This window comes from Carlito syrichta, unplaced genomic scaffold (assembly GCF_000164805.1).
Source record: "Carlito syrichta isolate Samal-C Ts95f unplaced genomic scaffold, Tarsius_syrichta-2.0.1 Scaffold308917, whole genome shotgun sequence".
NCBI classification, from domain to species: domain Eukaryota; kingdom Metazoa; phylum Chordata; class Mammalia; order Primates; family Tarsiidae; genus Carlito; species Carlito syrichta.
The window spans coordinates 971,915-985,289 of NW_007253013.1; the positions used below are offsets into that span (position 1 = coordinate 971,915).

Genomic DNA, 13,375 nt, shown 5'->3' on the forward strand with positions numbered 1-13,375 from the left:
GAGGAGACCTGCTGCTGGGAGGCCTGGCAGCATGTGGTTCGAAGCCAGGGTCGGGACGTCGAGCCCGCCGGGGCCTCCTCCTCCCCGACGGCCGTGGAGGACGAGCCTACTTCCTGGACCCCAAATCCTGTGCTCCGACGCGGTGGCGGCGGCTTGAAAAGGCTCCGCGGGGCAGCGCTTACTTGTTGCCTCCTGCGAGAGCTCCTCGTTGTGGACGTTCCTCCTCCGGCCCTCTGTGCAGCCCTCTCGGAGACCCGCGCTCGGTCGGAGTTTAGTGCCTTAAACGCCCGCGCGCGGAGGTGTTTGTAAGTGACCGCTTGCGTCTTGTCACGGCGTCGCCTGCCGCGTTTCTCGAGGAGTCGCCGTCCCTGCTTCAGATTTTGCCGAGAAGTCGATTGGCTTGAGAGCGAGTCCTGAGTCGAGCAGTCCAGAAGCAGGTGGCTGGTTCGCTGGCATTTCTGCTTTCAGAAAGGAAATCCATGCGGTGTGTTGTCAGAAGTGAGGGGCCTGCCCCGCGCGTTTAGTTAGCCCGCTGGAGTCCGTTTCCTTTACCTAGGGTGAAGTTTTCTGTCTTATAAATCAGAGCCAGCGGCTACTGTCGGTTATTTGTGAAGGCTCTTCTGGCTTTTTTGTGACCGTTGTTAGACGACAGTGGGAGAGGGGTTAAATCTGCTGTGTAGTGTTATGTTTTAGGGAAAGTCCTAAATGCAAAAGTTAAAAATAATTGTGTGTATCTAATGGCATTGCTTTGTATGAGTCACTGCATGAGAATATTATCAGAATCGCTGATAACTTCTAGATAGCAAAGAAACTTCTGGAATTAGTGACTTGCCTTTTTTTTTTTTTTATAAGGTTTTTTTTTCAATGTGAAACGAGGTTACCCGCAAAATCAGTGTGTTTAATACAAAAAAAAATACATTGTGGAAGAATGAAGATTCGTCAGAGGACTGAAGTTTTCTAATATAAGGTCCTGATACTAAGATATTGAGACATTAAGAATGTTAGAAAACTTTGGCTTACATAAAGATTGACAGCCTGATTCCAAGTCATACAAAAAGTATCCAAACCTCTTTCTATGGGAATAGATTTGTAAGCTTGCCATAACATTTGAACTTAAATATACTTTTCTAAAAAAATTATGCCATTAGGCTTAAAATTAATAAGGATTTAATTTTTTTTTTTTTTTACTGTTAGCTTAGTCTTCAAGCACTAACACAGCTGGTAATACTTACCATTGTTTGGTGGGAATGGGGTTCTTGTATTAGGCTAGCATACTAAACATTGATGTAGTTGATAAAATATTCAACTGACTTTCTAGAAAAGCACTGAGCTTCTGTATTTTTTAGTCTTTCAGTTCAGTGTTTAATGCTATTGGAAACTTCTCCAGTGTACTTATTTTTTTCAGTTTCTTTTGGGGGAAGGGGGAGAAGCACAGTTGTTTCTGTGAAATACTTTGACCTCATATCCATTAACTAATTAGGGTTCCAGTCAGAAAAAAACTAGCACTCCTTCATGTCATGTCCTGCAGTGGTTTACAATTTAATTACAGTGCTAGTCAAATCTATGCATAAGAATTCTACTTAAGATCCAATTTTGGCATATTTAAAAACAGTTGAGACTCATAGATCATTTATGAACAGGTTTAACTTATGTGGTCTAATAAAAGTCTTTTAATGGAGAAGTAAAAGTAATTTTTCTCAGTTACTTGATTATTTTTAATCCATTTAGGTTTGCTTCAGACCGTCAGTAGTAAAAAGTGGTCCTCTTTCAACTTTGGGAAAGAACTCCTTTTACTGAGTTCATTCTCAGCTGGGTACTAATTTAATCTTACTTTATAATTTGTGTAGCAATCCAGCAGGACCAGCATTTTCGAAAAACTTAGAATAGCACAGTAGTTATATGAAAATTAAGTATTTAAAAAACAGTGCCCACCTGTTCCTGGGTTTATTAGAAGGAATAGTGACAGTTCTTATTTCTCTTGAAGTTGTAAGAATCCCAAGTGACAAAAATTAAGACTGGAAGGAGAAATTACCTTTGCAAAGTGATCAAGTCAGTGATGAGGAGACTAAACTTTTTTCAGTAAACTTTTGAGGATTACATACAATAAAGAGCATGGATCTTAGGTGTACAACTCAACGAATTTTACAGGTAAACACTGCTGTGTAACCATCACCTTGTTCAAGATTCAGAATTTTTTTTTTTTTTTTTGAGTCAGTCTCACTGTCACCCAGGCTGAACTGCAGTGGCACACTCACACTCATGGCTACTGCAGCCTCGACCTGTTTGAGCTCAGGCTGTCCTCCCACCTTAGCCTCCCAAGTAGCTGGAACCACACGCTCCAGATAATTTTCTAATTTTTATAGACGAGGTCTCACCAGGTTTCCCAGGCTGGTCTCAAGCCCTTCAGGCAACCTTCTCACCTTAGCCTTCAAAGTATTAGGATTACAGAGGTGAGCCACCCGGCCTGGCTAGATACAGAATGTTTCGAGAACCCTTAAAGTCCCCCTCATGCCCTCTTTTTCCACTTGTAACTCATAACTCTCAAGATGATCTCTTTCATTATACAACTTTGCCCTGTTTTGAAGTTTATATAATGTATATTTTTTGTAACTGGCTTTTTTTCTTTAACATTAAGATACAAATAAGTTGTTACTTGTAACTTTTTTGAATACTGTATAGTATTTCCTTATATACATATAAAACTATGTATACAAGCTATGTGTCCATTTTACTACTAATGGGCATTTACATTATTTCCAGTTTTGGACTGGAACTCAGAGTATTCTTGTACACATCTTGATGCATATAATATTTGCATTTCTGTTGAATATGTCCCAGGAGTGGAATTACTGGCTGGAAAACTACCAACCAGTTTTCCACAGTGGTTGTATCAATTTGAATACCTACACTTTTATTTGCTAAATGTTTCTATAAACTTTAAGGCTTCAACTCTGAACATGTGGTTATGCTTAGATTGCTCTGCATTAAGAGTAAATATATCACTCTAATGCCTCACCATCTGTTTTTAGATATGGCTCGTGGACAGCAGAAGATTCAGTCTCAGCAGAAAAATGCCAAAAAACAAGCAGGACAGAAGAAGAAACAAGGACATGACCAAAAGGCTGCTGCCAAAGCTGCCTTAATATATACCTGCACTGTCTGTAGGGTAAGGAGAGTTTATAGATATCGCTTTCCCATGGTTGCTTCTTTTCATTATATACTGATTTGTACAGAGTAAAATTTTGTAACCATGACAAAATAGATATTTTATTTGAAATAGTAGATTTGAGAACTGGTTATTTTAGGAATCTGTCTTTATTCACCATAAATATATATATATATTTGAGTTTTTTGAGATGCAGTCTTACTCTGTCACCCAAGCTGGAATGTAGGGGCACCATCACAGCTCATTGCAGCTTTGACCTGCTGGTCTCAGGCGATCCTTCTGCTTTTGCCTTCCAATAGCTAGGACTACAGGTGTATGCCGCCTCACACATCTAATTTATTTTTATTTTTGTAGAGATGAGATCTCACTTTGAGATGAGATCTTGCCCACGATGATCTTGTACTCCTGGACTCAAGTGATCCTCCTGCTTCAGCCTCCCAAAGTGCTGGGGTTATAGACTTGAGCCGCTGCACCCAGCCATCAATAAATGTATTTTGAATGGCGTCTGTGTCCAGGCACAATTCTTTATGTGCTGGGAAAAGGAATGAACAAGACAAAGTCCTTTTCCTTATAGAGATTGCAGATGTCGGCTGGGCGTGGTAGCTCACACTTGTAATTCCAGCACTTTGGGAAGTCAAGGTGGGTAGATCTCTTGATCCAAAAGTTCAAGACCAGTTTGGGCAACATAGCGAGACCCCATCTCTTAAAAAAAAAAAAAAAAAGGCTGGGCTTGGTGTCTCAGTCTGTAATCTCAGCACTTTGGGAGACTAAGTCAAGTGGATTGCCTGAGCCCGCGGGTTCGAGACCAACCCGGGCAACTTGGTGAGACCTCATCTCTACAATAAATCAAAATTAGCCAGGCATGGTAGCACGTGCCTGTAGTTCCGGCTACTTGGAAGACTGAGGCAGAAGGATCACCTGAACCCTGCACATCAAGACTTTGGTGGCCGTAAGTATGCCACTGCACTCAAGCCTGAGCGACGGAGTGAGACTCCAACTAAAAAAAAAAAAAAAAAAGTAAGAGAATGTATATGTCTATATAAGGGCATACAATACATTTTGAACCCTGAAAGGAAGTCAGATCTGTATTCTTAGTTTAGAGCTATGTAAGATGCTAGTGAATATACCTGTGGTTAAATAATTGTTTTTTTTCCCTCGCTACATTCATAATTAGAATGTCTGTATATAGAATATATTCATGTTGAGGATTTTTACTAGAATTAATGTATTTTATTAGATTTGAGGAATAATCATAATAACAGCTTCTATTGAGTACTTACCATGTGCCAGGCACAGATCAGGTGGTTTACATGTATTCACCCATTTATTCCACACAACAACCTATGAGATAAAGTACTTTCATTATCCTCATTTTACAGAAGAATAGACTGAGTCAGAATTAATAACTTGTGCAGAGTCATCCAGCGGGTTACTGGAAGAGCTGGGATCTGAAACCAGACAGTTCAGCTCCAGGTTCCACCCCCTGGACCACTTCTGTACTGCAGAAAAAGAGCTGAAATTCCAAATCAGGGTCCCCTGCCTGTTTGTTTAAGCTCATTATCCTTGATGTTAGTGAATAACGATGTCAAAGGAAAAGAACCATAGTGGGGTTAGTCCAATACTTACATATACGTACAGTCTTCAAAGCTTTTTATGTGGGTAGGATTGATGGTATGAGTGGGAAGGGATACCATGTTATGTCAAGCTTTGGTACATTCAGAATAATGAAATTGAGTAACTACTGATTGTTTGGGAAGTGGCAGGGTGAAAAAAGTTCACTAGATTAGTGATGAAGAAATACCTTGACCTGAAGTATTATAGTAGTTCACATGTTTAAAAACTCAAAACCAAAAACTTTTATTTCCTATTTTGTGTAATTGAATGTGTTGAAGAATAAATAACTGAAGGACCTTGTCAAGAGAGGTCAGTACAGTATAGTGTTTGAGAGTTGAAACTAATTTAAAATATACCAAGGGAACCCAGAAAAAACTGGAATTATCTTTTGGAGGGTGAGCCCCTTGTAGTACGAACTTCCCCCGTAGGTAAGTGTTCTAGGAATCTGTCAGCATCAGTGTACCAGCTAGCATTGTTGTGAGAGACTACTGAATTTGACTTCAATTAAATTTTTTTTTGGATGAGTGTCAGCGCATTTTTGCATTTCATGGTGGGTGATTTGCAAGCACACCTGCCCACAGCATGCTGAGTGTTCAGCAGTTTTTGACCAGAAAGCGGCATGACCCCTATGCCCCATCCTCCCTTGAAACCTGATCTGGCCCCAAGCAATTTTTGTTTGTTTGCCTGGATGAAAAAAGTTCTCAAAGGGAAACGTTTTTGCTGATGTGGAAGTGGTGAAACAAAAAGCACTAAAAGACATCAAAACTGATGAATTCAAAAACTGTTTTGAGCAGTGGAAAAAACATCTGGATAGGTAGATTACATCAGATGAAGAGTACTTTGAAGGGGACTGAAGTTTAAACGTAAGAATAAATATGTAATTTTTTATAAATAAATTTCAGTGTTTTGGGTCTTGAGCAAATTAAACTCTGGGTTTTAGTCTCCTTATGTAAAAATGAGGGTGATAGTAGGAGCTAAAGATTACTGTGAAGGTTCTTTGAGAATTAAGGTAGCATGCTTAACATAGAGTTCAGTAAATGTTGCCTATTTTTAGCTGTTAATCAGATAAACAATACATTTGTTGTGGTCTGCATTTCTTCATATGCGAAATGTGGGAATGTTAGGAGTTTCTTTGTCACAGGGTCTCACTTCATGGACCAGCCACTGAGTTGTAGAAATTTAAAAGTGTTTTGTGATAGTTAACACATTTTTATTTATAACTACGATCTAGCTCTTCTTTTTGCACAATTTTTTTGTTAGACACAAATGCCAGACCCTAAGACCTTCAAGCAGCACTTTGAGAGCAAGCATCCTAAGACTCCACTTCCTCCAGAATTAGCTGATGTTCAGGCATAAAGTTGTTTACAGGTAATTGACCTCTTTTTCTTTTGGTTTCGGTTGTATACAAGACCAAAACTATCTTTTCTAATTGTGAGATTAATTTCTGCCTTCTGAGACTTTATCACTTCCCCTTTTTAAATTAAAATGTAACTTAATTTTATAATTAGAATGTTATAGTTGTTGCTTACAGTTTACTAAAACACTTTATAATTGTTAAAAGTTCCTTTTTTCCAACTGTTTCCCTTTAATGCCCTTGAAATACCCAGTTTTTACTGCCTTATCCAAAAGCTGAGAGATGAGTAGATGCTGGCCATCTCTGGTCCAAGAATGGAAGAAACTTTTCAGTTAAAAAAAAAAAAATAGTAAATACAAAGGAATTTGAGAGTCTCCCAGCAAGGATATAGACCAATGTTCCTGAGTAGCTTTTTACAGTTATTTTACTTAGAGTGCTTGGCAGAGCTTCTAAGTTTTTAAAATACAGGGCAAAATGTATGCAGGTGCTGTATAAATTAGATGGTTGCCTGAAAATCATCGCTTTATGTGCGATAGGGTTTGATAGGTTTTATAAAGTCCAGCTGACAAATCTATCAGACGCTATTTTGATAGTGCTTCTTTTTAGTCGTTTGAAATGCATGGAAGTTGCATTTGTGCAATGGTTACATTAACTGAAAATTTTGCTTATATTTTATAGGTGAATTCATGACACCTTTGACTCTTCTACTGTCTCAGACCTTAGGTAACAAACCTGCAGCTGCTTTTCTAACAAACTGTTGATCAGCAAAAAATAAAGGGGCTACAGAAACATTCATTTTTATGCTGTTCCCTTTTGGGCTTCACGCAAAGACAATTCTGTGTAAATGTACAGTTGACTCTGATTTGGAAATCTGAAAATCAGTCCATCCTTGTTATAAAAATTTTTTTACAATTGTAATTATATTGATGTTCATATTGTGTAAAATAACTCATTTAATAAAGTAGTACTTTGATTTACAACATCATAGGATAAATGGTTCTAGAAATTCTGTTCTAACTTTCCACATTATTTGCCTTATAAAAAATCTAATGAATTCATCAGCTAGAATTGCAAGTGCAATTCTTACCTCCCTTTCTCAGCTTAGTGGCAGGTTCATTAGTTAAACTAGAGCAAACTCATTCATTAAAACTGTGCTTACGCTTTTATTGGCAGCTGATGACCTAGGTGAAGAGTAACTTATCAGCTGCCTTCCTATATTGCAGTTACGTGTCATTGCCCCTTCTGATGTTTCCTGTATTTGAGGTTCAACTATTTAAATGTGCTATATGACCTGGCTCTAGTTGCCAGCCAGGCATACCCTATAGATAATTGATAAATTCCCCAAAGCAGTTAGATTGTCAGTGAGCCCTTCTGAAAAATTAGGTTCTGAAGTACATGCCATAATTGAACAGTCCTTAGGCCTACTTAATATAAAATGTAATGGGACAAATGTGAGCTGGTAAAGATCTGTCTTTTATAAGTGATACTGGATTCTTTGAAAATTCTTCAAGTTCTTTAATTTGAAATTGAAACAATTTTAGAGTTTTTGGAAGTTATTAAGTATTTGACCGGTTTTACAAATGGATTTTGTATTACCAGGAAGATTGGAATGCCTTGTGGCTGGGTTAATTCCCAGAACTCTCTCCTTCCCTCCTTTTCTAAGTGAGTTGTTGATTTTAGGAGTTTGCTTTGTGCTGGTTCCTAAAATCAAAGACTATGTGTGCAGTATGACTTCCATCTGAACTAGAAAAGTATTAAAATAGGCCAATATTTACATTCTTTTAGATCTGAGGACGGGGAAATGGGCTTATTCAAATGATAAGGTAAATCCTACCCAATTAAGGAAAACTAATATTAGGGTTCTTCTAATTTGCTTTTGTCAACTCTTAACTTGTAAAACTGCTGTAACTTGGTTTAAATTTTAAAATTAGCATAATAAGAACACTACAGTATATACTGGTAACTGCTTAGAGCCACATTCTGATCCTGTGGATTACAAATTTCATTCCCACTTTCTGCTGTAACTCACCACTGCATTTGTTTTGTAGCTCTGCATATTCTGCCCACCTTGTTTGTCTTCACTATAAGTTTAAAATAAGATATTTCCAAGGAAAAGCTTCAGTGCCGATAGTTTCTTAGCAACTCCTATTCTTACACCCTTATTTTAAAATAGAGTCCTTTCATTTTGTCTATTTATATAATTTCCTAAGTTTCAGATTTAATATCTGTTGTTTCCTAACATGTTGTTTACCAGAACATCAGAATTTCGCCTAATTTCTTGTGGGTATTACAGAAGTTCTGGTTAAATTACAACTTAAAAGTTTTTAAAAGTTCTTTGAGCATATGTATGTTTATGTTTAGTAACAAGTCATTGAAAACCATTCACAAATTTTGGTTTAATTTTTTCCCTTTGTTTTACTGACTGTAATTCAGAATGAAAGTTTTTTTTCCTGTATTTAACCCTTTTTTATAAGCAGCTGAAGATACCATATTTAACTCTATATCTCAGTGGTAGGGAAATAGCTGCACTGATCTTACATGAGCATTAATATTTTATGTGGGATTACTAGTACAATCCCTCTTTATTGTGTTTAAGTTAAATCTGCTATAAGAAGAAAATTATGAGTCTTAAACATCCTTGTTATTTAATTTGAAGATTCTTTAACAGATCACAGCAAAAGTTCATTATAAACTGTTACAGTGTCTTCAAAGACTTGATCAAATACAGAGAGAGAATTGGTCTGTCTGTATAATGTATTTCCATTAGTTGCCAAAAGGAATGAGGTTAAGATTCAACTTGTTTCCATTCTTTTTATATGGATATACATCCCCATGATTAACTGACACACGGGGCTCAGTTGTGTGCTGTAATGTCTTATTAAAGGAGATATTAAAGAAAACTAAACTAGTGTAATTTCTTCTACATTCTGAGAGATTTTTATATTCCCTCTTTTTTTCTTTCTGAATTTAGGATTATTTCTTGAGTATAGTTCTATAGCTCTAAGGGTAGGAAGAAATTTATTTCACTTCTCAACGTTTTCCTTATCGTTTTTGTCTGTTTGGGGTCTGTAGAAGAGTACTTATTAAGAGTGAATGAAAAAAACTTGTCACTTTGGGACTTTATAGAGTGTGAGTTGTTAGTAAGCGTAGGTAATTGGCTATTAACATTTAAAATACTAATACAAAAAGTGCTTAGGCTAATTGATTGGATGGACAAGTTCTTAGTGACATCAACTAAGATGTGCAATAATACTTTAAGTTTTAGAATACTATGTAATTAATCACATCATAATTCAAACCTGAGGTGTAGCATGAATAAGATAGAAATTACCAACATTACTATTTTACCAAAAGAAGCCATGTTTTTTAATTTTTATTAATAGATGTGATATACTGTACCTATTTTACTTTATTTTTTATTTTTTTAGTTTTTGAGTTAGAGTCTCACTCTGTTGCCCAGACTGGAGTACAGTTGCATGCTCCCGGCCACCGCAGCCTTGACCTGCTGGGCTCCAGAGATCCTTCCACCTCAGCCTTCCAAGTAGCTGGAACTACAGGCGCGCGCTACCACGCCCGGCTAATTTTTGATTTATTGTAGAGATGAGGTCTTACCGAGTTGCCCAGGCAGGTCTCGAACCCTCCAGCTCAGGCAATCCACTCACCTCAGCCTCCCAAAGCGTGGGAATACAGGCTGAGCCACTGAGCCCGGCTTATTGTACCTATTTTAAAATGTGGTTAAGACCTTTTTTCTGAAACTGTGATCATAGTCCAAACTGCTCACTCTGAATTAAGTTATTAGCACTAGAGGTCTAGTTTTTTAGGATGTGTTTGGTTTGGTTTTGGTCAGAGATAATGTACTTGTTAGAGTATATGACAGTGAAGGCCTACACTAGGGAACTGTCTGTACTGTGACATTATGTTCTGAAATACTTCAGCTACCCTAATTTTATCCATTGTGAGATTCAGAAAAATCTTAAAAGCCTCCAATGTGTAGGTTTAATAAAGCATTTATCTACTTAACTGAGAAAATAAATGTTTTATTAAAGTTTGCCTGTCATTAATTGTGGATTATTATGTTAAATTGAAAATATCTTTTATTTTGAATGTTCTTTTGATAAATTATTTTACTGAGTTACCTTTTTAAATTTTTTTTGAGCAGTCATTCTTTATATATAGTGTGGCTCCAAATTTAAAATCTGCACATTCAGAGATAGATTTTAGTCATTTATTTCTATCACACAGGCCTATCTTTAATATGAAGTAATTGCTAATTCTACTATTAACTAATATTTGAGGGTTGTAGGGAGGTATCCTTATCCAGATCTTTAGGGGATGAACTATTTGAATGAGAAGTTTTCTGCTCACCATTACTGGGGTCTTCTCTTTTAAGGCACCAACATATTTATTGAGAATAATCTATGTGAAGTTGTGTTATAAGCAATAAGACATTATGTAAAAGCAAGGTATTATACAAAGAAACATAGTAAAGGTCCCAAATCTTTGGAACCAAAAATATATTCTGGGGATAATTTATATATTTATTTACATAATTTTAGGCTAGATGGTTAGGTGCTTGATGTGTTTGCTAGACAGTAACTTTAGGAGCGTTTGTGTGTGTGTGTATAAATATATGTATATTTATGAGAATATGAGATGGCTTATGGATTGGAGAGCTTCCAGATTGTGCCTGGAAGGATGGGGAGTCTGCTTAGGGAGGAGTAGGGAATGAACAGGGAAATCAAAGAGGGGGTAGCTGAGTAAGCAAAAGCTTGGACAAGTACATACAGTTTCTTTGAGAGAAAGTGAGTAGGCCAGCCAGAGCATGAGGCTTGTGAATGAGAGCCTTTGAGCTGCAGATGAGAGTGGGGAGAAATCATTAGATGGAACCAGATTGTGTGATGCATGCATGCTACGGAAAGTCATTCAAATTGCTCCTTACACTGGGGATTCCCAGGACTTGGAGGCAGAGGAGTGACTTGATGCATGTATGTTAGGAAGAGTTACATTTATCAGTTAAGTATTGTGTTGGTACTGAGGTACTGGCTTTGATAGAGATCTTTTTTTATTTTCATTTTTTTTTAGTTGGAGTCTCACTCGGTCGCCCAGACTGGAGTGCAGTGGCAAGCTCCCGGCCACCACAGCCTCGACCTGCTGGGCTCTGGCGATCCTTCCACCTCAGCCTTTCAAGCAGCTGGAACTACAGGTGTGTGCTACCACGCCCGGCTAATTTTTTGATTTATTGTAGAGATGAGGTCTCGCCAAGTTGCCCAGGTGGGTCTTGAACCCACGAACTCAGGCAGTCCACTCACCTCAGCCTCCCAAAGTGCGGGATTACAGGCTGAGCCACCGAGCCCGGCTGGTAGAGATCTTTTTACAACATCTTGAACCTTTCCCTATTTGTAATCAGAGATTAATGTCCAAAATTTAGCTTTTGGTTATTCTAGGTAATTATGAATATGAATTAATGGGCAAGAATTGTGTTCTTCTCTAACGCAGTGATACTGCTAGGGCCCAGAGAGGTGTCTTAGGGATGTTTGCCCTTGCACTAAATGATCCCAAACTACAATGTATTCCTACATGCTATTTGTTGTCTTCTACTTTATTATAAAAGTAATGCATTTTAAAATATTTTTTATATAGAAATTTAGAGAATATAGTAAAGTAGAATTTTAAAAGTTTGCCAGTACAGACACATTTTGGTGACTACTCTCTCCCCCACACATACTTTTGCACACACATAGATTTTAAGTTAGTGCATACTTTTGAATTTTGTAGTCATTTTTGCATATTATGTCTTTGTACTTGGCCATTTCATTTAACATTACCACAGATGTGTTTTTAATGTTATAAACTTTGTGTAAGTGGAATTTTTGTGGCTGCATACTGATCTGTTGAGTAGATTTACAATAGCTTTTTGACCATTCCCCTGTTTTTGGATGTTGAGGTTTTCTCTAGTTTGTACTGAAGGCCTTATTTACACATTTAGAATTACATATCATAAACTTTAAAGCTCTTGCTGTGAAGCAGGCAATGAGATTCTGAGAAGTGTATAATACTTTATTAAAATAGAGAGGCTGGGCTCGGTGGCTCAGCCTGTTATCCCAGCACTTTGGGAGGCTGAGGCCAGTGGATTGCCTGAGCCCGCAGGTTCGAGACCAGCCTGGGCAACTTGGTGAGACCTCATCTCTACAATAAATAAAAAATTAGCTGGGCGTGGTAGCGCATGCCTGTAATCCCAGCTACTTGGAAGGCTGAGGCGGAAGGATCGCCAAAGCCCAGCAGGTCGACACTAGAGTGGCTATGAGTATGCTACTGCACTCCAGCCTGGGCAACAGAGTGAGACTCCAACTCAAAAATAAAATAAAGAGAGAACCAGGTTTGCAGACTAGATAGCATATAAGAGCAGGCTGAACGTGACCAATGGTGTTTGAGTGTTAATATGCTAGCTTTGAGTACTAGCACTTCTTCATAAATTTGGTAAGTTAGTCATGGTATATTTTGTTGATTTCTAGTAGAAGAGTAACATTTAAATTATATTTGTTAGCTAGATACAGTTTCTGTTTTGTGAATTGTCCATTGCCCTTTTGTTTGTCAGGGTTTTCTAACTATTCAGTCTGCTATCCAACAGTAAACTAGGAACATAGGGTTCCTAGTTATAGCGTTTTGAAACCTATAACTTATTTTACCCAGAGTACAAAATTAGGACTTACTGGAAATCTTAACTGTCAGGTAAATAAAAGACTATAGTTTGCATTTTCAAGACTAATGAGATTTGATTTTGATTCATTAATACCTTCCTGCTATGCAGAAATAGTAAAAGTATTTTTATTAGGTTAAGTCAGTCCAGCAAATTACAGTAACAAAATAAACTTTCATGTTTCTAGATCTTATTTCTAATCTACATTAGGTTCTGTTATTATTTCATATTTATGTGTATGAATTCTCATGGTAGTGAAATAGAATGTATTTAACCCTTGCTTTGGGTAGTCAGGAATATTTTTAATAGGAAAGTTTCTTACTGAAGTAGGATAAAAGATGGCAAAACATGAGAATTAAAACCTGTAATCAAATGTGCCCCAGTGGGAAATACAGAAAACACATCTGGCTCTGCTTTTTCCTGGCTGACCTTGGACAAGTACCTCACCTTTCTGAGCTACAGTATCTTCAGTCACTTATAATAGTCACCTCCAAGAATCACTGTAGCTGAGTGAGTAAAGGAAATGAGTCTGAATGCCTGTGCA

General features: G+C 37.5%; 1 protein-coding gene across 3 annotated transcripts in view; it reads left to right on the forward strand.

The window, feature by feature from the left end:
* ZNF706 (zinc finger protein 706) overlaps positions 1-9,029 on the forward strand; it is a 17,005-nt gene extending 7,976 nt beyond the window's left edge. For 2 of the 3 annotated variants that reach the window (XM_021716764.1, XM_021716763.1), the window contains exons 2-4: positions 3,030-3,166; positions 6,041-6,148; positions 6,813-9,029. In XM_021716764.1, the coding sequence (XP_021572439.1) occupies positions 3,032-3,166; positions 6,041-6,136 (231 nt within the window). In that variant the 5' untranslated portion in view covers positions 3,030-3,031 and the 3' untranslated portion in view covers positions 6,137-6,148; positions 6,813-9,029. Of the gene's footprint in view, positions 1-532; positions 968-3,029; positions 3,167-6,040; positions 6,149-6,812 lie in introns of those variants that run through there. The other variant, XM_008066409.2, reaches the window with a different exon arrangement.
* Positions 9,030-13,375: the final 4,346 nt, after the last annotated feature.